Consider the following 25341-nt stretch of genomic DNA (forward strand, 5'->3'; position numbering starts at 1 on the left):
TTGTTTCTTAAGTCCTCCCTCTTTTATTCATCAAGCCATTTAATCGCTTAATTATTATAACTAACAAGTTTTGTACCTTTTTCAATTTAGCCCTTTTTAATTAATTAATTATCAAAACGTTAAAATTTTTTCAACAAAAATTTAATACCATCTTACTGACACTCCGTAAATATTTATAAAAATATTTATGGCTCAGTTTATAAAAATGAGATCCCGATATCTCACTTTCTAAAACCAGTACTTGACCTAATAAATCATTATAAAACACAAATTACCAATTCAGAAACCTTTTTAATACTATATTTGACTCGTAAATATTAAATAATAAATTTACGAGCTTACTCACCGAATTTGGTGGCGTCGAACCACTATTTCTGACACCACTGAAAAATCGGGCTGTTACGTATTTTCTCATGGATTCTTTTACAATAAAGTCGTCATGATTTTAATAGAATTAGAATTGGGTTGGGAAGATTATTTAACTGAAAACATATTAAGAAGTTTATTTTGGGAAATAGAAAAATAAATATTAAGTTGGATCAAATTATAAAGTATTGGGTTAAAAGTTCGGGAAGTGCTTGTAATTGAATTCGATATAGGTGAGGCCCAAAAGCCTCTCATGTTAAAAGGGGTGCACGACAAACCCTAGTAATAGTAATTAGGGTTGTTGCCGCCTATACTTCTAGTTAGACCAGGAGTTCGTTTTTCTAGTTGAAATAAACTTCTACAATTCAACAAGGGTTTTACCTTATTTCTCTATAAATTTATGACACCAGTAGGGCTATTTACACACAACTTTAAGATATTGTTACTCTGCTGAAAAATAGAGAGAATTTATTCTCAACTATTGAATCTATTTTTTGGAATAACAAATTCTGTCAGTTTTTATTTGAGAAGAGATTTTTCGTTTTCACACTTCAACAAAGAAAACTAATTTTGATTCAGTGTTTGATTCCAATTGTTCAAGCCCACACTTAAAGCAATTTGTGGTACAAGAATAGTAGAGAAAATCATTTGGTTAAAAGCCGAAAACAACAAGGATTTATCTATCCGAAAACACATGTGCAAATTCAGTCTAGCGTTTATTGCTATAAATATCATAAATCGAGTTAGTTTTCAAAATTTTTATTTTTTGCTGTGCAAGAAAACCATTTTCGAACTAAATTTTTTCTAGCGTGATTATGGTCTCAAACTTATGTATGGGGTTTATAGAACATCCTCTTCCGGTATCATGAAACTTGAACCCGTGACCGCATAACCACTATCAACTAGGAGCCCTATTTATAATTCAAACAGTGACCGTATAAGCACCGTGAACTTGGAGGTTGAGTTGCAATGCGATGGGTTTCTAAGGTAATGGTTCCATCCCAATACGATAGATGAAACATGTGAGTCTCCGAGCACTATCACATGATCGTGAATTCAAATATACCTTAAAACTATCATAATATCTACCTCAAACACAAACACAAACACAAGTAAATCTTTCTCTCCAAATTTCCAACATCGAAAAAAAATGCATTTTCTATTTATCTCTCCAAAATCGGTTTATTTCTTTAAATATCACAAAAATCGACTTAAAACCCAATTTTTTTTTCAAAACCGGCATATACTTCAAATTTACCCATGTAAGATAATAGGAAAAATGTTTTGACTTTGTGAAAATAAACAAGTGAGGCAGACTACTTATAAATTTTAGGGTTAGAATTCTATTAAGGTTTTTAACAGGACCTCGACTCTCATCAATGTCGAAAACAATTTAAATTCATGAATTTTTTTTTCATTTTCAAAAGAAATTGTTTACAGATTAAAAATATATAAACGATTACAATTTAGATTTTTAAAATCATTGTCATTATTCTAATGGACACAAGACATACAGCTAAACTCAATACTGATGCGTATAGAGATATCTGTTCAAAAAAAAAAGTACTCCAAGATTTAGCTTCCCCATAAACATCTTCAAATATATTGCATTATTGAAATTGAAGAAAAAAACAACTTGTTTGTGTTGTTTTTGCACAATGATGTAAACTAATTTAATTGGTTCAATCTAGACAAGTCGTGAAATATGATATTAAGTTTTGAAGGGTTTAATTAAAATTTTTAAAAATTTAGAGGTGTTAAATTAAACTTTTTTTTTTTGAAATTTATTGAGAATTTTCAAAAATTTAAAGAGATTTAACTAAAATTTTTAATTTTTTTGGAAAAATCAATTTTTTTTAAAAAATAAGGAATTAATTAAAATTTTCAAAATTTTCATAAAGGTTAGAATTTCCAAAAAAAAATTGAGAAGGCCTAAAATTTGAAAAACTTAATAACAATTTGGATATGTTGTCATCTAAAAAGATATATGTCATAATTTTTGAGTAATTATTTGGTACACTATTAATTTACCCTATTTATTATGTCTTTTATTGAGTTGGTGTCACCTATCAATTGGGTCTCAATTTAATTAGGAAATTTTAAAAAAAAATTATTTTATTTGCAAAATAAGTTATATGATTATGTTGATATTTTTATTTTTTTATATTTTTTAAGTAATTATTCGTAATGAGATTTGAACCAAGGTCATCATGCCTACAAATCCTTTTTCATTTACCAATTAAATTAAAGCAACTTTTAATTTTTATATGAAATTTTGATAAGCATACCTGTGTTCTAGTATATATTTGTATGTCTATACTATTTATTAAGCCTTTTGTTGAGTTTGTGTTACCCATCAACTAGGTTTTAACTCAGTTAGAAAATTACCAAAAATCATTTTATTTTCAAAGTAAATTATATGATTATATAAATGTTTTTATCTTTTTATATTTTTATATATTAATAAAAAAAAGTGTCTATAAAGAAATTTGAACTAAGGAAATCATGGTTGTAAAACCTTTTCATTAACTATTTAAACTAAAGTTTTTATGTGAAACTTTAATAAATATATTTGTGTTTTAATTACTTATATATTTGTGTATCTATACTTCTATCTAAGCTTCTAACTCAGTTAGTGTCACGAGTTAACTAAACACTAATTCAGTTAGAAGTCTTTCCGTAATTAAAATAAATTATATTAATCTTTTTATTTTAGCAAACCTCAATAAAATATGAATATATTGAAATTTGAACCCATACCTACTAAATTGATAGCACATAATAAAAGGTTCATTTTTATTTTAATACGCATAATTTACTACCTCTATATCTATACTGTTATTTATAACATGTTAGTATAATTAATTAGTTTAAAAAATTACTTGATTTCTAAATTTCCAAATCCACCATCCATATTCAACCTAATTAAAACAAACAGTTGAATCTTTGATTAAAAAGCATGAATCGCGTATCAATGATTAAATGCTGGAAAGCAAGTAAGGTTATATACCAAACATGGAGAATTGGATAAAAATATAAATTTATATATTTAAAACAATATGAATGATACATCCATCCATGATAATAGAGGTCAAACATTGACATCCCCTCAACAGAAACCTGAGGAACCACTCCATATAGATAGATAACATCATGGGGACTGCTCATATTAAAAATGCATGCATATACATTAACCAAATGAAGCTTAAAAAATGACACAAGGAATAACCCAACAGAAGCCAAAAATTCTCAACTTGCTCATCTCATTTCTTCATCCGCTTTTGAGCATGATCGGATTCCTCTCCGTTGCTCACATCTCTATGATGGGTCATTGCCTGAAATGGGGCACTCTGTGGATCCTGTCAAAATATTGAAAACGATTTTGCTCTGTATCTTGACTAATTTCTCTAGAAAACCCTATAACGGAGATCAACCAACATGAAGTGGCCAAGATCTTTTGTTTCAGTCATACCTTAGCCGATGTTCCTGATGTTAGTCCTCTATTAGCATGCTTTCCGAGATCGATCTGAACAGCGATGTTGGCCTGTGACAGATCCAAACCCGCACTCTGCAGTGCTTGTGTCAGAGAGTTCAATAACCTGGTCAAAACCAGAATCCATAAACATTATCAATTTATACTTCAGCACCCTAAACCTAACGCGATTTTAAGCTGGAAAGTATTATATCCTATCCCCAAACAATGGCAAAAAGATCCATATGATAAGCGTTTGGGCCTCAAATGTTATAGAAGCCATTGCTGTATGTGGAACAACTATTGCTGATGTAAACTATCAGAACAATTCATATTATATTCATCAACATGAGCAGTGATGTAAAAGTTTGCAAGTGGGCGGGAAATCCCATACCCTTCGGAGTAGACACTCGAGATGTTAATTGTTCCTCCTTCAATAGTCAGATCTTCCTGTTGGTTCACTGTATCATTGCCAATAAAGCACTCAGTCGGTTGAGCCTCAGAGACTGGTCTCTGAAGGGGATGCACAAGCATATTATCACCTCGGATGGGAAGAGGCATTCCCCTGCTTCCCAACTCTGGTTGCTGATCCATAGCTTTGGACATAGTGTCTCTGACAGGATCAGATTCTACAGGATTTTGTGCACTTGCGATCACCGTGGGATTGATATTGATGTTATTCTCATTGAACTTCCCGGCAAATGCTGACCCCGGATCAGAACCATTTTTAACAGCTTGTTGTTGACCGACAAAACTCTGAACACGCCAGTGACTATTTCTCTACAATAAAGTAAGCAAAATCTTCAATACCATGTAACTTACTAACACAAGCAATTAACACTTTGAAAATAAATAATATGCTAGTCCCGAGATTAAATGGATGTAAAAGAAAAATCCAGTGTTAAGCCCAGTCAAATATCATGTACATCATTAACAAGCTAAATCGAATTCCCCATAAGTAATTAGCCCAGTAAAATATCATGCACATCAAACATACCCATACTAGTATCTGAGAAACCTGAGTCCGGACAACATAGTTTTAAACTGCAAATTAACTGCTAAACCCCGTAGATAGAAAGCATAGAAGATCCTACCCATGGCATTAATTTTGCGGGCTCAGAATTCCATTCCTGGTATGAACCCTCATATTTTTTAACCTTCTCCTGTAAATATTGGACATACTCTATCACCTGCAAAAGAACATTGATCTGATATCTGACAAGATTTTCAAGCAGAATAGTCTTAATGAAGTAAACGGAAGTTTTTGATGCAAAATCAACGATATTGGACGTGCATAAAATATTTGAAAGTTTAGGATTTCCCAGATTCACAATCTACCTCTAGCAGGAATGAAGCCGTATCTCTTTTTTGATCGGTGTTCGGAATTATATCTCTCAATACTTGAAACCTAAAAGGCATCAGAAAGCTTATCAGTATTACTATTCACTTAGTAAAGCGAGCATCATCGATTCACAACCTCTCTTGAATCCATAATAAAGCTGCAGTAATTCGACAACATTTAAATTCCGATTCCAAGCCTTTTACATACAACAAGTACTTAAATTCATAGCAAGGAAAGGAACAAGCAAACACTCTTCAATCCACTATCGTTTCTCACCATCACATAACCAATAGCATGTTAATTTCTGGTGCCATTTCAAGTTAAAACACTTTATAAACTAAACTCGACCGTTCTTTTAAATCAGTTCATACCGCAGTCTTTGACAAATGTTCAGTTTGTTAACTAGATAATCCACTTTCTTTTCAATCATCAAAATTTCCACAAAGTAAACCAAAGCTAATAAAGTTAGTCAGCCTATCCCAAGCCATTTACATGCAATTTATGACTTTTAACTCGATAAATGTAGAATTACTTAAAGGGTATGACTAAAAACTTCCAGTTTAAAAAATACAATGAAATTCAAACTGGAAGAAATGAAAAGAAGATACCTTTCATTAATCTTGCTCCTCCTCCTCTGCTCGGTAACCGAGTGTTTCGATCGTATAGCATTAGCCTTATCACTGTTCTTCCCACCTGCTTCCAAATAACCAGAAAAAAAATGTAAATACAAAACAAACCCAGAAATCAGGTATCAAAGAATACACAGATTTCAAAATTCAACAAAACCCATTAACAAAAAATCTTTAATCTTCTAGAAAAAACAGTGATAATAGAGAAGAAAAGGAAAGGAGGCGATCTGGGTTTTTTTTTTTTGGGGGGGGGGTAAAGGGTGGGATCCAAATTAATATTACCTTTGTTGGAGTTGTTAATGGCGTTTCCGGACATAATTTGATTAGAAGATGAGCCTTGTTTTTTGGAACCAAACTCTTCGTCCTCGTACTCTTCTTCCTCTTGACTTTGCTTTCCTGTTCTCATTTATTTTCCTTCTCCGGATGACAAAAACAAAGGACCAAAAATATTATGAAAAAAAATAATAACCCAAAAATGGGGAGATCGAAAAAGAAGGATGATTGAATGGTTTGATAGAAAAAGTGAAGGAATTGGAGAGAATGGGAAGGGGGAAAAAATGGGGTTTCTTGGTTGGTTGGTTCCCGGCGAGAACAGCAGTGGAGAAAGAAATGTGATGTGGATGAGTTCATGGATGTCCCGTGAGGCTTACTTCAATTGGGCATTAAATTTTGTACTACTGCCCGGAGATAAATATAGGATAATTATTTGTAGTAATTGAGCCGAATGTAAGATATTTGATTTGTTTTTCTTTTTTTTACTTAACTCACATATTAGTATCTAAATTATAATTCTTTTCTTTTGATATTTAAATGGTTTTTTTATTTATTTTGGAAATCATTATAGTTCATCGCCCATGATAATAAATAATTATGGTTTCAGGTATTTTTTAAAGAGGTAAATAATTAATTATAAAATGTTTTTATTAAATTTCTAAATTTTATTATTAAGAAATGATGTGAGCAATCATCATTTCATTCCTCGTGATTGGTATTTAATTTTATTATTAAAATGTATCTAATTTTTTTTTAAATTGATGCCTTTATTAGTTAAATCTTTTTTTAAAAAAGTAAAAATATGTTATAAGTCTACGAGGGTGTTGGGTAAATTTAGTTTTGAGCTTTTGTAGTTGATTTGTGCACAAATAGAGGATTGAGTAGTCAAATTATCTTGTTGTAGTGTTTGGTAAATGGAGGTTTGTAAGAGTTTGTTAAGCTAAGACCTCCAAAATAAAAAAAAATTGAGATGTCCAGCTTTTTTCACAGTTAATTGGGAATGAGATATGTAGAAAGATCTATCTGATCATGCTTACTTAAAAATTACAAATTTATGAAATATGCTACTTGACAAATTTATTCAAAAGTGTGACATAATTATCACTAATTTACATATTAAGAACATGACATAATTATCACTGAAAATATAGTTTACAAGTATATTTATATACTATTAATATTTATCAATTTCGATAAGCTTAATATTCGCAAATAAGGAATTTAAGAATTTTGTTTATTTAAAAATATTCACTAATAGATTTCTATAATGGATGTTTTAAACTAAAATATTATAAACAAATAAATACTTAAAAATAAAATGTGTAATGCCCTTATTTGTTATTTTACGTATATAAACTTCCAGCTATCAGCTAAGTTTTACTAAACACTTTTAAATAAATATTTAATAGAATGAGTTGGTCAAACTAGTCACTGCAATCAACAACTAGCCAATTGACAAACAAGGCCTTTATAATCTTCACAAATTTGGAATTTAATTTATGTTCATTTATTTTTAGGAACTTAGTCCATCTACTTTTCAAATTTTAAAAGTTAAACTATTAACATTGAAAAAGTTAATACTATTAATTTTAGCAAAAAAAAGAAAAATAAAAGGACATAAATTGAAAAAGTTAACAAAAAAATAGAAGTAAAAAGACATCAACCAATTTAACAAAAAAATAGTATTAACAAGTGGACATAAATTTTGAAATCTGAAAGTAAAAAAATTAAAATCCTTGAAATAAAAGTATAAAAATAAAATAAAAAATTAAAATCCTTGAAATAAAAGTATAAAAACTAAATTCTAAATTTGTGAATAGTACAAAGACCTAAGACACATTTTAATATATATATTTAAAAAAGACTTAACCCACAAATTAATTCCTAAACTATAACATTTTTCCTAAATTAGTTCCTAATTTTTTTTTTGTCACAAGTAATACCAAAACTATTCTTCCGTAACTCATTTTACACCAAAATGTTATATTCATTTAAAAAAATCTATCCAATAATAAACTTTCATGTCATATAAACTTTAAAAAAGATAATTTTTTAATTCTTTTATATTATTTTACATTATTTTTCTCTCTTTATTTTTTATATATTTTCTTTTTTTTTTATTTTTTATAATGTTTGACAATGCTACCAATGCTCGAAATTCGCTCTCTCTCGAGGTTGAGACTTTGGCATTTAATTTTATTATCGAACTTTATCGCTTGCTTGATTGACCTAACGTGATTGAAAATGTTCTTTCATGGATAAAAACCAATGTTTTTAAAACCAAACTGGCTGTTCAGATTAGATGGATCGGGAATAGTTGAGGTACTAATTCGAAGATAGAAGTTGAATTGATTGACCTACGAACCAATATAGACCGGTTGAATTAGTTCATTCTATTTTTAAATTATTTTTTATTTTTATTTTTATTTTTATTTTGATGAATTTTTTGTAATTTATTTGATCGAGTCAAACGAACCTATCAAACCGAGAACTAATGACCTAATCAGTTCGACCATCAGTTCGATTTTGAAAATCTTAATCAAAACCATGAAACCTAAGATGAGAGGAAGAAGAAATAAAAAGAATAAAGTAAAAAGAAATATATAGAGAGAGAGAAAAAATAGTTTTATTTTTTTTGTTGCTAATTGGTTATCTTTTTCCTTTTTTTTTTTAAAATAGACTTAAAATTTTGACTAATGGTTGAACTAACAAAGGTACGAACTTGGGGAAAAAAAGTAGTTTAGGTACTACTTATGACAAAAAAAAAATTTATGTACTCAAATGAAAAAAATAACATAGTTTAGGTACCAAAACAAGAAAAATAACATGGCTTAAGACTTTTTTTTAAATAGACTTAATAGTTTGACTAACTAAGGTACCAACTTGGGAAAAAATAGTAGTTTAGGTAGCATTTGTGACAAAAAAATTTAAATACCAAGATGTGAAAAATGATTTAGGTACTCATTTGTGAAAAAATGATATTTTTTAGGAACTTGGTTATTATTGATTCAGACATATTTAATTTTATGTTTTTAATTAATGTTATACCCATACTAAAGCACGACACATGGCAAGTTATTGGACAGTTCATAGATGACCTTCCATAGAGAATGGTTCGCAAGCAACCTTCAATGAACAGTCCACGAGCAACCCTTCACATGGAATGATCTGTAGGTGACCCTCTACAAACCTTGTTGGAGTTGACATATAGACAATCCACTACCCACCATTCGTTGGGACAACCAAGGTGAAACCACCTCATATAACCCTAAGCGTGAGAATGTCAAAGCAAGACTCCCAAGATGTAACCACCTAACCAACTTGCACAACCATACAGAAACTGTACATTTATATGTTGCTTTATAGAATCGTTATTGACTAGCATGTCATAAATGTACTTCTCCATACATCTCCCTATCTAGTTTTGAAACAACTTATTCACCAACCATTGGTATGTAGTCTCCACATTCTTGAGACCAAAAAGCATCATTTTAGAACAAAACAACCAATCTTTGGTTACGGAATTCTTTTTCTCTTAATCCTTTGCTGCTACAAATATCTAGTTATATCTTGAAAAGGCGTCTATGAAGCTCATATATTGGTGGCCCGCGGAGGCGTCTAATCAGTCTATAGATGGGAGCGGGAAGCTGTCTTTTGGGCATGGTTTATTCAGCTGGTAAAATCTACACACATCCTCCACCTATTGGCAAACTTGGGTACTAAGTCTACATTGGAGACCCAATCCGGATAGGTTACCTCCTCTTAGGATATTATTATGAGATATTATCTTTTAGAAATTTGATTCTTAATAGGACATTTTCTTTTAGCAATTTGATTCCTAATGGGATATTAGAGGATATTATTATGTGCTATTATCTTTTAGCTATTTGATTCCTACGTAACTACTATTGTATAGGTATATATACCCTTGACGTCTATTAATAAAACTCGAGATTACCCTGTTCTTGTTATGGCATATAAGTAAGGTTTTTGAAAATTTTCTTTCTTTTTTCATCATTCTAAATGGTTGGTGGCGAGCCTTTTCCTCCTCTACCACCACCACCAGGGGAGGCGACACTTCTTGATTTTACTGCTAAGCAATGACAGTCTCTTCTGGTGATGTTTGGTAATAAACAATCAATTATCACTCGGTTGAATGGTAAGTCCAAGAATAATTGGATTATTGATATGAGGTGTTCAAATCATGTTACGGTTGATCTTCTGTGTTTGATGAATGTGAGAGATGTTGTAGCATGTTTCGTAGGACTCCTTGATGGCCAAATAGAGGTGGCTACCCAATGATTAAATTGATGGAAAAAATTGACTTAAAACATGTTCTTTACGTTATTAAATTAAATTGCAATTTAATTTCGGTTTCCCAAATGAATGATGATATGAACTATTTGTCCAATTTTCTACTAACATATGTGCTATTTATGATCTTCATTTTATGGAGCTGATTGGAGTGGGTGAGAGACGGGATGGACTTTACTACTTCTGGCAGGTTTCGACGGTTAAAGCGGTTTCAGTTGAAGCTTCATCCTCTTTGGAACTTTGGTATAGAAGATTAGGTCATCCTTTCGAGAAAGTAGTAAAGTTATTTCCTTATGTTAGTAACTCTAGAGACCATCTGAATAAAACATGTAAAATTTGTCATCGTGCTAAGTAGACTAGAAATAACTTTCCAATTAGTAAACAGAAAGCTACTCGTTTTTTTTGAGTTAGTTCATTGTGATTTATTGGGGTTATTTTTTTACATTTGTTGATGATTTCTCCCGGGTTGCTTAGGTATATCTATTGGCTAATAAATAAGAGGCTTGCAAAATTTTCATGTTATTCAATGGTTGGTTGTCAATTTTCTCAACAAATAAAATGTAATACCCCTAACTCGTTTCCGTCACCAAAACATGGTTACGAAGCATTACTGGAATTCAAAGAAAAATTACACATAATTCATGTCATTTATTATTCATAATAGAAATTAATCATGTCGTCCCTTGAATAGACCTTCGCGGCCCAATTTAAGCATTAAAAATAAGTCAGGACTAAGTCGAGAACTTAGAGAACTTTTTTTTTGCAAAACTCCAAAATTTTTTCTTGGTGTAGGGCACACACGCCTGTGTGGTCAAGGGACATGCCCCATGTGACCCTTTTAACATGCCCATGTTTTAGGCTGTGTCCTACCTCGTGTAACTTTCTGAATTAGGTCACATGGCCAATCCACACGTCCGTGTGCTAGGCCGTGTGGTCAATTTAGTTTTCAAAATTTAGGTGCAGGTTTCACACAGACAGGTCACACGCTCGTGTGTTAGACCGTGTACCTCACACGGCTGAGACATACGCCCGTGTCTCTGTCTATGTCTCAATTCTGAGCATTTTGTTTTTAAATTTTAAGATGCAGAGGACACGCAGCCAGACTACACGCCTATGTACATGACCGTGTGTCACACAGGCTGAGACACACACCCGTGTCTCACACAGGCTGAGACACACACCCGTGTCTCCACTCGTGTGGACAAAAATAGGCCATTTTAAGGCCACTTTTCTTACCCTTTTTACTATCAAACTACACACAACACTTTCACATACCAACATAATCCAACCAAGCAACCAATACAAGCCAAAAATCATGTTTTAAACTTATTAAATCATCACAAAACTCACTTCCATAAATTTACCATAATAACTGCATCCATTAATTACTAAAAACTACTACTATGTATATACATACAAACATAAACATGTATATCATTCAAAACTATATATTAAGTTTAACTCTTTTCTAAATTAAACCTATACATGCCATATAAACCATAGATTATATTACAAAATCTACCGGAGAAATCTGGATAGTGTATTCTGATGTGTTGATTCGATCTTCCAAACTCATGTTAATCTACAAAGAACATTGAACACACAAGAGTAAGCTTATAGAAGCTTAGTAAGTTCATAGACTTTAAAATAAATCTTATCGAAAAAACCATAATAAAACATTAAATAGGACATTTCACAACTTCAATTAATAAAATTTACTTGGTTGAGCTCAATATCAAAAACTTCTTAAATTCTTCCACCATAAATTCATATGACACTTACCAATACTTGTCAAATTAGTGAACGTCTTACGGATTTCAGTATATCGTTTTCTTGATGCCATAGTCCAGCTATGGTCTTACACAAATATTGCCATGGCCCTACCATGGTCTTACACTCGTAATGCCATAACCCAGTTATGGTCTTATCATTAGGATGCTATAGCCTAGCTATGGTCTTACACTTATACATATACTGTCGTGGTTCAATCATAGTCTTACGTTCATGATGCTATAACCTAGTTATGGTCTTTTCACTGAAATGCCATAGCTCAGCTATGGTCTTACACTTATACATATACTGTCGTGGTTCAATCATGGTCTTACGTTCACGATGCTATAACCTAGTTATGGTCTTTTCACTGAAATGCCATAGCCCAGCTATGGTCTTACATTTAACACTTTTCCATGGTCCAACCATGATCTTATCCGTCAAATTCATCTTGTAACATGGAACGATCGTACTCAATCCTGCGTTCCACTTAATTTGAACATCCAATTTGATCTTCATATTATTAAAATAATCATAAATCAATAATAAAAATATGAAATAATACAATATATCATTCTTAATTCATCAATTTATCTGAAATTTCAACAATATGAACTCAGGTAGTTTGCAGAAGTTGTAGAAAATTCAGTGATTAATCAGCTATTTTCTCTTTTCAACGACTTTCTTTGAGTTCTTGGTCTATAATATAAAATTTCCATTCATTAGCATCTAATTCAATTCTAATTCACTTCACAATTTATACCCTTCAAATTTCAAAATTACACTTTACCCCAAATTTTATAATTTTTACAATTTAGTCCCTAATCAATTAACCCATCAATTGAGCTAGTTTTTCTTAATTAACACATTATATAATCATTTTAGGCTACCACATAGCCTTTGATATTTAGAATTTCAAAACCAAAACCTAATTCTTAACTTTTTCAGAATTAGGTCCTAAAAATCAATTTCTACTAAAATCACTTGATAAAATCATCATATAATAAAATTAGAGCTTCAAATCCATGTTTATTCATCATAAAATTCCAGCACTCATCCATGGTAACTTTCAAAATTACCCAAAAAATCAAAAACAAATGAAACATATAATTGGACCTAGTTGTAAAGTCTCAAAAACATTAAAATTTCAAGAAACGAACAAGAATTGAACTTACATAGTGAAAAAATATGAAAAAAAATTAGAGGAACTCTCTTATGATGTTTTTAGATGAATAATGATGAAGAATTATCTAGATTTTCAATTTAGTCTTTGTTTTATTTGTTTATTTTGCAAAATTTCCAATTTTGCCCTTATTTCACCCAAATTCTTTGTTTTTTTCTGCCTTCACCGTTTCAACCATTCACTTTAAGGCTGATTTTCCCTTTAAGTCCTTCTTTATTTATTACTTGAACTATTTAATCATTATTTCCTTAATTTACAAGTTTTGTACCTTTTTCAATTTAGTCCTTTTTAATTAATTAACTATCAAAATGTTAAAATTTTCTAACGAAACTTTAATACTAATTCACTAACACTTCGTAAATATTTATAAACATATTTACAGCTCGGTTTATGAAATTGAAGTATCGGTACGTTGTTTTCAACCCAATTTACCTAATAAATTCTTTTAATTCACAAAATTCACTAATTCAAAAATATTTCTAAAATCATATTTGACTCGTAAATATTAATTTATTAAAATTTTGAACTTACTCATCAGATTTAGTGATCTCAAATCACTGTTTCCGATACTACTGAAAATTAAGCTATTACAATGTTAAAAGTCATAATGAGACGAAATTTAATTGTCTTTAGTATTATTTTCTTGCAAATGACATTATTTTTCAAGCATTTTGTGTTGGTACTCATCAACAAAATAGGAGAGCAGAGAGGAAACATCAGCATATTTTAAATGTAGCTCGTGCTTTGCGTTTCCAGGGAAATCTGCCTATACTTTTTGGGGGGAGTGTGTGTTGGCTACTTCTCATCTCATTAATCGAATTCCTTTACCTCTTCTTCACAATAAAACACCTATGAAATATTGTTTGGTAGCCCTCATTTGTTTGATGATCTTTGTGTGTTTGGTTGCTTATGTTTTGCTTATAGTCAACGTTCTAAAGGTGATAAGTTTGCTAGTCGAAGTCAAAAATGTGTTTTTGCTGGGTACCCTTTTGGCAAAAAGGGCTGATATTTATATGATATGGATTCTAAGAAATTCTTTGTGTCCCGTGATGTGAATTTTTAGGATATTTTTCCGTATTTGGATGGAAATACTATAACCATTGAGTCTGACAATGTTGCTCTGTCATATGGGAGTGCAAACGTAAATTTTGATACATATTTTGGTGATTCAGAGGTGTTACAACCCGTAATAGTTCCTTCGCTTGCTACACCGCAGCCTGTGAGTTTACCACCTGTAAGTTCTTCGATACCTCTATTATCTTCTTCTTCTTCCAAAGACATAGTGGTACAAGGAGCTTTGGGTAATAATGCACCTCAATTGGGACAAGGGCATAAGGAGAAATTTCCCTCTATGAAGCTTCAAGATTTTATCACTCACACCGTCATAAAGAAAATTCCATCTTCCACCTCACCTGCTTCAGAGCCTTCCTTAGGTACTCCATTTCTTATAATGCATTATGTTAATTGTGACAAATTTACTATGAAACATTGAAATTTTCTTACAGCTATTACTGTAGGGGTAGAGCCACAGTCTTTTAAAGAGGCTATGAAGGACGCAGGATGGTGTGATGCTATGCAAAAGGAGATTTATGCTTTGGAGGATAATCACTCGGTCTATGGAAACATTTCCTCCTGAAAAGAAAGCACTGAGTCGTAAGTGGGTGTACAAGATTAAATATAACTCTGATGGAAATATTGAGAGGTTTAAAGCTCATCTTGTTTTTTTTGGTAATCACCAGGTAGAAGGTATTGACTATAATGAAACTTTCACACTTGTGGCAAAAGTAGTAACTATTCGGACTTTCTTAGCTATTGCAGCTTCGAAAAATTGGGAGTTACATCAGATGAATGTCCATAATGCCTTCCTGTTCGGTGATCTTGATGAAGAGATTTACATGAAGCTTCCTCTAGGTTTTTCTCTTGATAAGCTTGGAATTGTTTGTTGTTTGCGCAAGTCTTTGTATGGGTTGAAACAGGCTCCTCGGTGTTGGTTTGTGAAGCTTGTTACTGCATTGGAAGTGTATGAATTTCTTCAATTATATTCTAATTATTCTCTCTTTACATACATTGTGGGATCTGTACATATTAATGTGCTAATTTATGTTGATGATTTGCTTATTTTTGGGAACGATTTTGCTACTTTGAAAACTTTTAAAGGGTATCTCAATTCTTGCTTCCATGTGAAGGATCTTGGTGTTTTGAAATATTTTTTGGGGATAGAGGTAGCTCGTAGCTCTTTTGGGTTATTTTTTTTGTCAAATGAAATATGCACTTAATATTATTTCGGAGGTGGGTCTTTTGGGAGTAAAACCCATATGATCGCTAATAGAGCAAAATCATAAATTAGCGTATGCTACAAGGATAGTTTTGTCTGGTCCTGAGCCGTACAGATGATTAATGGGTTGTTTGATTTATGTGAAAGTGGCCAAACCTGATTTGGCCTACTCTTTTCATATCTTATCCCAGTTTATGTATGAACTGAGGTAGAAGCATTAGGATACGGCTCTGCATATTGTCTGGTACTTGAAAGACTCTCATGGCCAAGGGATTTTTTGAGATCTGATAGTGATTTGTCTTTGAAAAGGTGGTGTGATTCGGATTGGGCTACTTATCCATTAACTCGGCATTCGCTTATTGGCTGGCTTGTCTTTTTGGGACAATCTTCTATTTCCTGGAAAACTAATAAATAACATATTCTTTTTCGTTCTTCTGTTGAGGTTGAGTATAGGTCTATGGCTTCCTTCACTTGTGAGCTCAAGTGGGTGAATGCCTTGTTATTGAGCTTAAGTATTCATTATCCTAAAACAATTCCTTTGTTTTGTGATAGTTAATTTGTGCTATATATTATATAGAATCCCATATTTCACGAGCATACTAAACATATTGAAGTGGATTGCCACTTTGTTAGGGATACAATCTAGTATGGGTTGATTGCACCTTCTCATGTTCCGACCTCTATTTAGTTGGCTGACATTTTTACAAAGGTGCTTGGTAAATCACCATCTGAATATCTTCTGATCAAGTTGGACATTTATGATCTACATGCTCCAAATTGAGGAGGGTGTTAAGATATTATTATGGGATATTATCTTTTAGCAATTTGATTCCTATTAGGATATTATAGGATATTATTATGAGATATTATCTCATAGAAATTTGATTCCTAATGGGATATTATAGAATATTATTATGGGATATTATCTTTTAGCAATTTGATTCCTACGTAACTACTACTGTATAGATACATATACCTTTGAGGTCTATCAATAAAATTCAATATATTACCTTATTCTTGTCACTTACCAAATGAAATCAATAGCTAAGAGCTTCTTCACCTCTTCTCTAGTAGCCACAACCTTCTCATTGGAAAATTTTCTTTTCTACTTCACTGGTCGATCATTAGGATCCACCTCTAAAAAGTGTTGAATGACTGACAGATGAATTCTTCGCATATCTATTGCTGTACAGGCAAAAACGTCCCTACATTCTATCAACAGGAACTTCAAGATTTCATTTTCTTTAGGGGAAGGATCAAGGCTATTTGGCTGATCTTTTCAGACTCTTCTTGGTACAACTAGAATGACTTTTATGCTTTTGTTGGTTGTGCTTTGGGGAGTTGGGTCTCGAGTCTAGTTTCAAGACTTTCTAAATCGATTCAGACTTTTTTAATTAGATTGACTCTGAAAACAAGGTGGGAATACAATGTGCAACAACTTGTAAGGGAGGTAAAACGTTCTGATCTTTCCTAGCAAGATGTATGGAGACTATATGGAATTTCAGGGTTGTCTTCTTATAACAGCCTAATTTACAGTGGTGTCGGAACAGTGATTTGAGATCACTAAATCCGACAAATGAGTAGGAAATATTATTAATTTAGTGAGTATAAATTAAATGTGAAGTTAGGAAAAAATTTGAAATAGTGAATAGTGTACTAAAAATAAATATTAAAATAATTAGAATCGAAAACGAGGTATCGAGACCTCGATAATTTTAAATCAAGCCATAAATATTTTTATAAATATTTATGGAGTGTTAATATGTTAGTATTAAAGTTTCGTCAAGAAATTTTAAAGTTCTGATAGTTAATTGAACAAAAAGGACTAAATTGTATCAAATGCAAAATTGTGGGAAATGATTAAATAGCTTAATTGATAAAAGAAAGAGGGTTTAAAAGGAAAACAGACCCAAAGTCTATTTGGGCTGGATGGAAAGGGCATGAAATCAACAAGAAAATAAGGAGAATTAAGGGTAAAATTGAAAAATTGCAAAATTTACTTAATAAAGTTAGGACTAAAGTGGAATTATCTAGATTTCTCTTTATTTTTCTGCATTCTCATCAGAAAAACGCCATGGAAGAGTTCTATTAAGCTGTTTTTTCATATTTTTACTTCAAGTAAGTTCAATTCTTGATTATTTCTTGAAATTTTTGTGTTTTTGTGACTTTTACAACTAGGTCCTATTGTTGAATTCATTAGTTTTTTATTCTATGAAAGAAATTGAAAGTTTTAATACATATTTGCTGGAAGTATATGATGATTTGGCATGGAATTAGAGCTTTAAATTGTTTATATGTTGATTTTATTGTAAGAATTGAATAGAAAGTGAATGTTTGGGACCTAATTGTAAAAGAGTTTGAAGTTAGAGTTTTATGTAGAAATTATGAAATTCAATAGTTATGAAATAACTTATAATGTTTAGGAAAAGTATTAATTGAGAAAATTATCTTAATTGAGGGGTTAATTGAGCAAGGACTGAATTGTATGAATTGTGAAATTTGGGACAAAATGGAAATCAACATTTTGCACTAAAACTGTTTTGGACAGCAGCAGTAGTCTAATTTTGAAAAATTACCAAAAATTTTAGAAATGGAATTGGAGGATGAATAAATATGAAATTAAAGATTGTTGAGTCTAGTTTCTTATAGAAGAAATAATGTAAGCAATGGAATTGTAAATCATGAGATATGATAAATTTTATGAGACAAGGTCAGAATGATTTTGGGTTCCCTTGTTCTGACTTTGTAAAATCATAAAAAATTGGATAAAAATAATTAGGGGCTTAAATTTATATGTTTAGAATTCTGAATGAGTCTATTTTCAAGAGAAATAAGCGGGAACATCATTTGAATCCTGTACGAAGAGATAATTAATTTTTAGTGAAGAAGGGTCGGAACTGTCAAACAGCAGAACAGGGGAGACTTCAATGAATAAACTGTATTAATTGGCCCAACCAAAAATTATGAAAATTTTATGGTAAAAATATATGTGAATCTAGTTTCTGGAAAAATTTATGTATCTTAATTTGGAGTTCTTTAGCTCAAGATAAAAATAATTTAGTGACTATGACACAGATGGACAGCTTGAATATTCACATAAGTAGATAGTGAAAATTATAGATAATGTTACCTACAAGTGTGTTGTTTATACTAAGGATGTGGATGGAGAGGAGGAGGAGGAAAATATACAAAAATATATGAATGACTCGTGTATAAATTGATCACATGCCCGATTATAATCGATAAGTGTTGAATTAGAAACGATATAATGTTTTATTTGGAATATTTATTATGAAATTATGATTATCGCTATAATACAAAAATCGAACTTGTGAGTTTATATAACTAAATTTAGTGACCATTTGTTAATATTATTAAATTTCAATATTATTTTATGAATGGTGATTAATATTTATGTATGTTAATTTTTGAAAATAAGTAAATTATGTACAAAACTTATGAAATTAAGCTGAGAATTTCGGAGGAACGGAATGCAGGAAATGAGTACAATCTTTCAGTGAAAAAGATGAAATGACGGTAAATTACCCAAGTAAACCGAGATTCAGCATTTGCTGCGAATTCTCGTGTTTGCTTTCCGTTTAGCTCTTACGAGCTTCCGTTAACTCATATAAGTTTCAGTTAACCCTTTTGGGGTTTCAATTCAGCTCTGATGAGCTTCACTTAGCCTTCTGGCTTCCGTTTAGCACTTATGTGCTTCAGTTAGCCTCCGGGCTTCCGTTTAGCACTTATGTGCTTCAGTTAGCATTCGGGCTTTCGTTTAGCACTTATGTGCTTCAGTTAGCCTCTGGGCTTCCGTTTAGCACTTATGTGCTTCAGTTAGCCTCCGGGATTTCGTTTAGCACTTATGTGCTTCAGTTAGCCTTCGGGCTTCCGTTAAGCACTTATGTGCTTCAGCTAGATTTCGGGCTTCAGATCACGATGTACTCAAATCCGTAAGCTGTTCCTTGGATGGACAAGTTGGTAAGTTGTAAATGTAACATGTGGAAAAAGAAATGTAAGTAACGTTATCATTATTATTATTGAGCTCAATTATGTGATTTTATCATTCAGAGATTGTGTTTGACAAGATATGTTAGTAAATTATGAGTATGTGAATCAAAGTAACAGAATTTAAACACTTAATGAGGTTGAGTTGATTCACACGAATTTGTCATTTAAAATTATGATTGACAGGAAGAAACAGTGAATTACATGCTTATCAATGGTTACACATAATTATCTGAAAAACAAGAAAAATGACGGTTATTGATATATGGAAATGTAAGACATTGATATATGAATGTGGAATATGTTTGATAAATGTGTTCATTCTTAACTATGGAATTATGTACCTCATATGTGCTATTTGCATAAAGATGATATTTCAAATACTTTGGTGAGTAAAGCTTAAATATGAAATAGTATGAAATTGAGACAAGTTGTTATGAAAATATATTTAAATTATCTGTAAGTGTTTTGTACTCCTCGGTAATGCTTCGTACTCTGTTCCGGCGACAGATACGGGTAGGGGGTGTTACACTTCTTATAGGCTTTCATGTATCCCTCACCCATGGGACTGGGAATTGTCGTTATCATACAGAAGGTGAGAACTACCATCTTCATCTTCCTTATGATTGGCCTCTTGAAAATGGCGTTGTAAGCTGTCAGACAAGATGAAAATGTTAATACAAGTAAAGTAAATAGGCTGAAAGTGTAAATAAACCTTAGATATAGTAATAACTAACTTAACTTACAAGAAGAACAACAAGAACAATAATAAAATTGCAAAAATCTTAAATTTATAGCTAAGAAAGAAGATGGAAAATATGAAGCATTAGAAAAAAAAGAGAAAACTAATAGACAAGCTAAAGAAACTAAAGAAAAAAAACTATCCTAGTATAGCCTCTTTTCTCTTTAGTCAATTTGGCTTATTAATAGCAAAATTTGACCTATTTTGTTGACCAAAATGCCCTTGAATGAGCTTCTCCTGATTGATGCTTCAGTTGGACAAACATTACCACTGGTGTCATTTTTTGTCCTCTAACGACAGTGATATCACGATACCCAGGGTTAGATATCGCGATGTCGTCGTCAGTTTTGAAATGAGGTGTTTTCTTGTTACATGAATATCGCGATACCCAAGGAGGATATTGCGATACCAATATAACTTGCTTTAATTCGAGATTGGTGGGAATATTATGATTCCACTACTTCTGAGTTGTGATACCCTTACTTTGGTGATGTTTTTACACAATTTCAGGCTTTTGACAGATACTTACAACACTCAATCAAACGTTAGGGCCCCCAATGGCACAATTGGTCAATTTACACTTATTCAATTGAAAACCTAAAAAGTACTGAAAACTACGAAAAAGACACAAATTGCTCGAAAATAAGCTCCTTAAGTATAACAGGGAATCCTAATTTGAAATATCAAATTACAACATATTATAAGCAGTGGAATATATGACCAATAGGACTAGGAGGAGTTACACTAGGCTGTGACTAAGGCATCGCATCTGTCGGAGGGACCAGAGTGGCTGGAGGAACAATTCCTGCTGGTGCAGCAAGAGTGGTAGAGTTGGAGGCTAGAGAGTTTTTTAGGGCCTTTACTAGTTGTTTTAGGTGGGGAAAAAAATGCTTGCATATTGCAGCTTAGTTCCAGCAAAAATAAAGTTAGAAGAAGGGGCCTATACAGAGCCCAAGCCAGTAGAAGAGTTGACTTGGTCAATTGGATTATTGATATGGTTGGCTTGATTAGTTGGGGTACCACTTTGGGATTAAGAAGTCATGTTGTCTACGCTTACAACACCAATTGTTGATACTTACAATAATAAGAAATTACGAAAGAGAGGAGAACAATTGCTGAGAAGGTCGATTCACCCAGTTGAGGCGGTAAGCTAAAGGGTATAGAGAATGGAGGTAAAAATTGTTTGAAAGTTGAGTACAGAGAGAGTGTATCCTCCTAAAGTTGATCATTTCTTTATCATTCTTAAAGGTATTTATAGGCAAGGGTTCTGCGTAATATGGTGTTAACGTGTTGGATTTGTCTTTTAACCATCATTATTGAGAGCTTGAGAGAGATGTTTGTGGCAGGACATATCCTGCTGTTCATTCTAACTTCAATGGGATAAAGCAGTTGAACCCACGAGATGTTTGGTGACCAAATAACTTCATGTTCCTAATGAAGATCAGGCCATCCGTTGTTCAGATAATTCTCTTGGGAGGGTAAGTTCATAGGTGACCTCACGGCTTGCTAATGACAGGCTTACTGCTCAAGCATCTTTCAAACTTGACACGTTTTTTTATCGCGGATGGGAGTATAATAAGTATAATCGTGTTTCATTTTAAAGTTAGATTTAACATAAAAGTCGAATAGTTAAATTCATTCTATTTTTTATTTATTAAAAATAATTTTGATTTTCATTATTGAATTCAAATTTGAAAATGAAATATAATAAAAGTAGACTATGCATTTTATAAAGTAAAATCATGAGATTAACAATACCTCATAAATAGGATTTGAATTTCTACAGTTTGAACAACATAATGAATAAACCTTTAGTCAATATCTGTTTTAATTTAAGATTAAAGTAAAGATTGAAAATAACCTAAAGAAAGGCAAGGAGTATGATCATGTGGCCAGATTGGCATGCTGATGGTGATCCAAATATTAAATGTTTTTTGCATAATTATGCTACACCTAGACGGCAGATCAATGAGATTAAGGCTTTGAAGTTGCAGGATGGTACATGGTGTATGATGAAGAGAAGCTTCACGGTGTCATAATTTCTTTTTTCTGTAATTTATATAGACGGTCAATGTCCTTACATAAAGGTATAGCTGTTGGTATATTTTTAAAATATATATAGTGTTTTAATAGTTACAGATAAAAAGTTATAACTAATCAAAATTTATATTACTTAGTTATTAACAAATATTTATAATTACTCAACTAGATATCTATTGAATAATTATTTATTATTACAGATATGACTATCCATTTGAATAGTCATTTAGGCTTCATTGTATTTTCGAGGTTTATTTAAAAAGTAACTCTTTCATACACCATAATATAAGTGGGGGCAAATAGAATTTTGAAGAAAGTGACATTGTTACACTCCTTGAAGCATTCACTAATTTCTCATAAATTTATATTTAACCTCACCAAAAATACTCGGTACACGACCGATTCCCATGACTTCCAAGAGAGAATATTGAATGACTATGGAGGAGCTAAGGATGATTCAATTCAAGATGGCTCCTTTAAAGGCGTTAGGTGTTGATGTCCTTCATGTCTAGTTATATTAGAGTAAGTGGAGTACATCGGGCCTTCAATTATTAAGATGACTGAAGAGGTCTTCAACATAGGTGATATAGAAGAATTTATAAAGAAAACTTTACTGGTCTTGATTCTGAAAGTGACGATGCAGAAGACATTTCACAATTTAGACCGATCAACTTATGTACGGTGTCATATAAGAGTCTTACAAAAGTGATAATTAACTTACCAAAACCCATCATGCCAAAATTGGATGTCAAATTAAGCAAGTTTTGTTGCAAGAAAACGTAGTGAGGCTTTGGGATATAAGGAAAGAATGGATGTTTATGAAAGTTGATTTCGAGAAAGCATATGACAAAATTCGGTGAAATTATATGGAGGAATGTCTTTTTGATGTTGGTTTGTCGATAGCTTTGGTTCAGAACGTTATGCATTGTGTTAGAGTTGTGTGACCCAAATTCTAAGAGATTGCTTGCAAGTCAAGTTAAATAAAAATATATTTTATTTCTAGAATATTTAGTATTTATTAGTATAATATATTTAGCATGTATTAGCATAGTTTATTTGACCTACTAATTTAGCCTATAAATAGGCTATTTTACAACCTTAGAAATACACACCCATTAGATATTAGAACTCATAACACATTTAGAGAATTTTGTGTTTACGTTTTGAGGGTTCTCTTTTTTCAGGTTTTCGGGATTTAGTTTTTATCTCCATTTTTTGTACTCTTCGTTCTTTTGCCATTATACTAAAACTATCTTTGCTCATGGTTTTTTATCCTCTTTGGAGGGGTTTTTTCACGTTAAATTTGTGTGTTCAATTTCTTAATTTATTCCGTTATTTTTTTTACTTGTTACTTAATCGGGTCGATTCCTATCAAGTGGTATTAGAGCTAGTTCAATTTTCATATATCAGCCCGTTCAGAGATGGCAGCAACAAGGTTTGAAATTGAGAAGTTCGATGGTGAGACAAATTTCAATCTACGGAAAGTTCGGATGATGGCAATTCTAGTTCAAACAGGCTTGAAAAAGGTTGTTAGTAGGAAAAAGCCTGAGAATCTAAATCAAACAGAATGTGAAGAGTTGATGAAAAGGCCTTGTCTACAATCCAATTGTGCCTCGCAAATACGGTATTGCAGGAGGTATTGATGGAGAAAACCTCATCCGCATTGTGGAAAAGGTTAGAAACTCTTTATGCGACTAAGTCTCTGGCTAACCGTTTAGTGTTGAAACAATGTCTATTTATGTTTTGCATGAACGAAGGTGAGCTTCTTAGAGATCATATCAGTCAATTCATTACTCTTTTAAATGATTTAAAGAACGTTGAGGTTCATATTGACGATAAAGATCAGGCTATGCTATTATTGTGCTCTTTACCCCCTTCATACAAGTCTTTCAAGGAAACACTGATTTATGGTAGAGACAAACTCTCGTTCAAAGATGTGAATGGTCATTTGTTGAGTAGAGACAAACTCGACAATGAGTTTGGCTTGGATATCAAGGCAGATAGGCAACCTTCCGTTTTGGTAGCATCAAAGAAACGAGACAAAAGGTGTCGCTATTGTAAAAAATTAGGTCACGTTAAAGTAGATTGTTATAAACTGCGAAATAAAAGAGTTGCTGAGAGTAACGAGGAAGATGTAGCTGGTGCTAATTTGGCCAATGAAGGCGGTGATGATTTCTTGTTAGTGTCAACGAGTGATAACTCCAAGCTCACGTCTGGGTGGATCCTAGATTCGAGATGTTCTTTCCACATGTGTCCCAATAGAGAATGGTTCTCCACATACAGTTCGGTTGAAGGTGGAGTTGTGCGTATGGGAAACGATTCATCTAATAAGGTAATTGGTATTGGTACTGTTAAAATTAAGGTACACGATGAGACGATTAGGACACTCTCAGATGTCAGGTATGTACCTGATTTACGAAAGAATCTCATCTCCTTGAGTATTTTAGACTTGAAAGGATGCAAAATCAACATTGAGTCGAGCGACATTAAAGTATCTCGTGGAGCTCTCGTTTTGTTAAAAGGTAAAAAAATGGCAGTCTTTATATTCTGGAAGGTTCTACAGTGACCGGTAAAATCGGACGTCTCTTGTCCTTTACGGAGTTGAAGTCAACTCATTTGGAGCGGAGGCAACTTGGTCATAAGAGGAAAAATGTTATGACCGTTTCGTTGAAGAAAGATTCTCTTTTAGATGCAGGTTTTGAAAAGTTAAGGCACTGTATTCATGAAAATCAGACCCGAGTTAGTTTTGATTTGGCAGTGCACAAGTCGATGGCTAGAAATCTTCCAGCTTCTAAACATAGATTTGACTCAGTTAATTCCCTACATAGTTCAAGATAGGCTCGTGGCGGGCTTTGGCAAAGATGGCATTGAAAGAATTCGTGTCAATGTGAAGATTATTAGAGTTGTGTGACCAAAATTCTAAGAGA

At 32.2% G+C, this 25341-nt stretch overlaps 1 protein-coding gene across 2 annotated transcripts; it reads right to left on the bottom strand.

Moving 5' to 3' along the window:
• Positions 1–3389: 3389 nt before the first annotated feature.
• LOC107957200 (transcription factor BIM2) lies at positions 3390–6487 on the bottom strand. 2 transcript variants are annotated; one of them, XM_041112453.1, is made up of 7 exons: positions 6092–6487; positions 5789–5873; positions 5177–5246; positions 4933–5028; positions 4233–4618; positions 3839–3965; positions 3390–3725 (listed from the first exon to the last, which is right to left on the bottom strand). In XM_041112453.1, the coding sequence occupies exons 1-7, from the start codon at positions 6213–6215 to the stop codon at positions 3630–3632; spliced, it is 984 nt and encodes a 327-aa protein (XP_040968387.1). In that variant the 5' UTR covers positions 6216–6487; the 3' UTR covers positions 3390–3629. The 2 variants fall into 2 exon arrangements, with proteins under 2 accessions (XP_040968387.1, XP_040968388.1); XM_041112454.1 differs by lacking the exon at positions 4933–5028 and having other exon boundaries at positions 6092–6480.
• Between the last annotated feature and the right edge of the window lie 18854 nt (positions 6488–25341).

This window comes from Gossypium hirsutum, chromosome A05 (assembly GCF_007990345.1).
Source record: "Gossypium hirsutum isolate 1008001.06 chromosome A05, Gossypium_hirsutum_v2.1, whole genome shotgun sequence".
Taxonomy (NCBI): Eukaryota; Viridiplantae; Streptophyta; class Magnoliopsida; order Malvales; family Malvaceae; genus Gossypium; species Gossypium hirsutum.

Coding starts and splice junctions, on each gene's coding strand:
- LOC107957200 (XM_041112453.1), bottom strand. CDS start 6,215: ATGAGAACAGGAAAGCAAAGTCAAGAGGAAGAAGAGTACGAGGACGAA. Junction 5,247..5,788: donor AGGAGCAAGATTAATGAAAG/GTATCTTCTTTT, acceptor GATGCCTTTTAG/GTTTCAAGTATTGAGAGATA. Junction 3,726..3,838: donor CATCAGGAACATCGGCTAAG/GTATGACTGAAA, acceptor ATATTTTGACAG/GATCCACAGAGTGCCCCATT.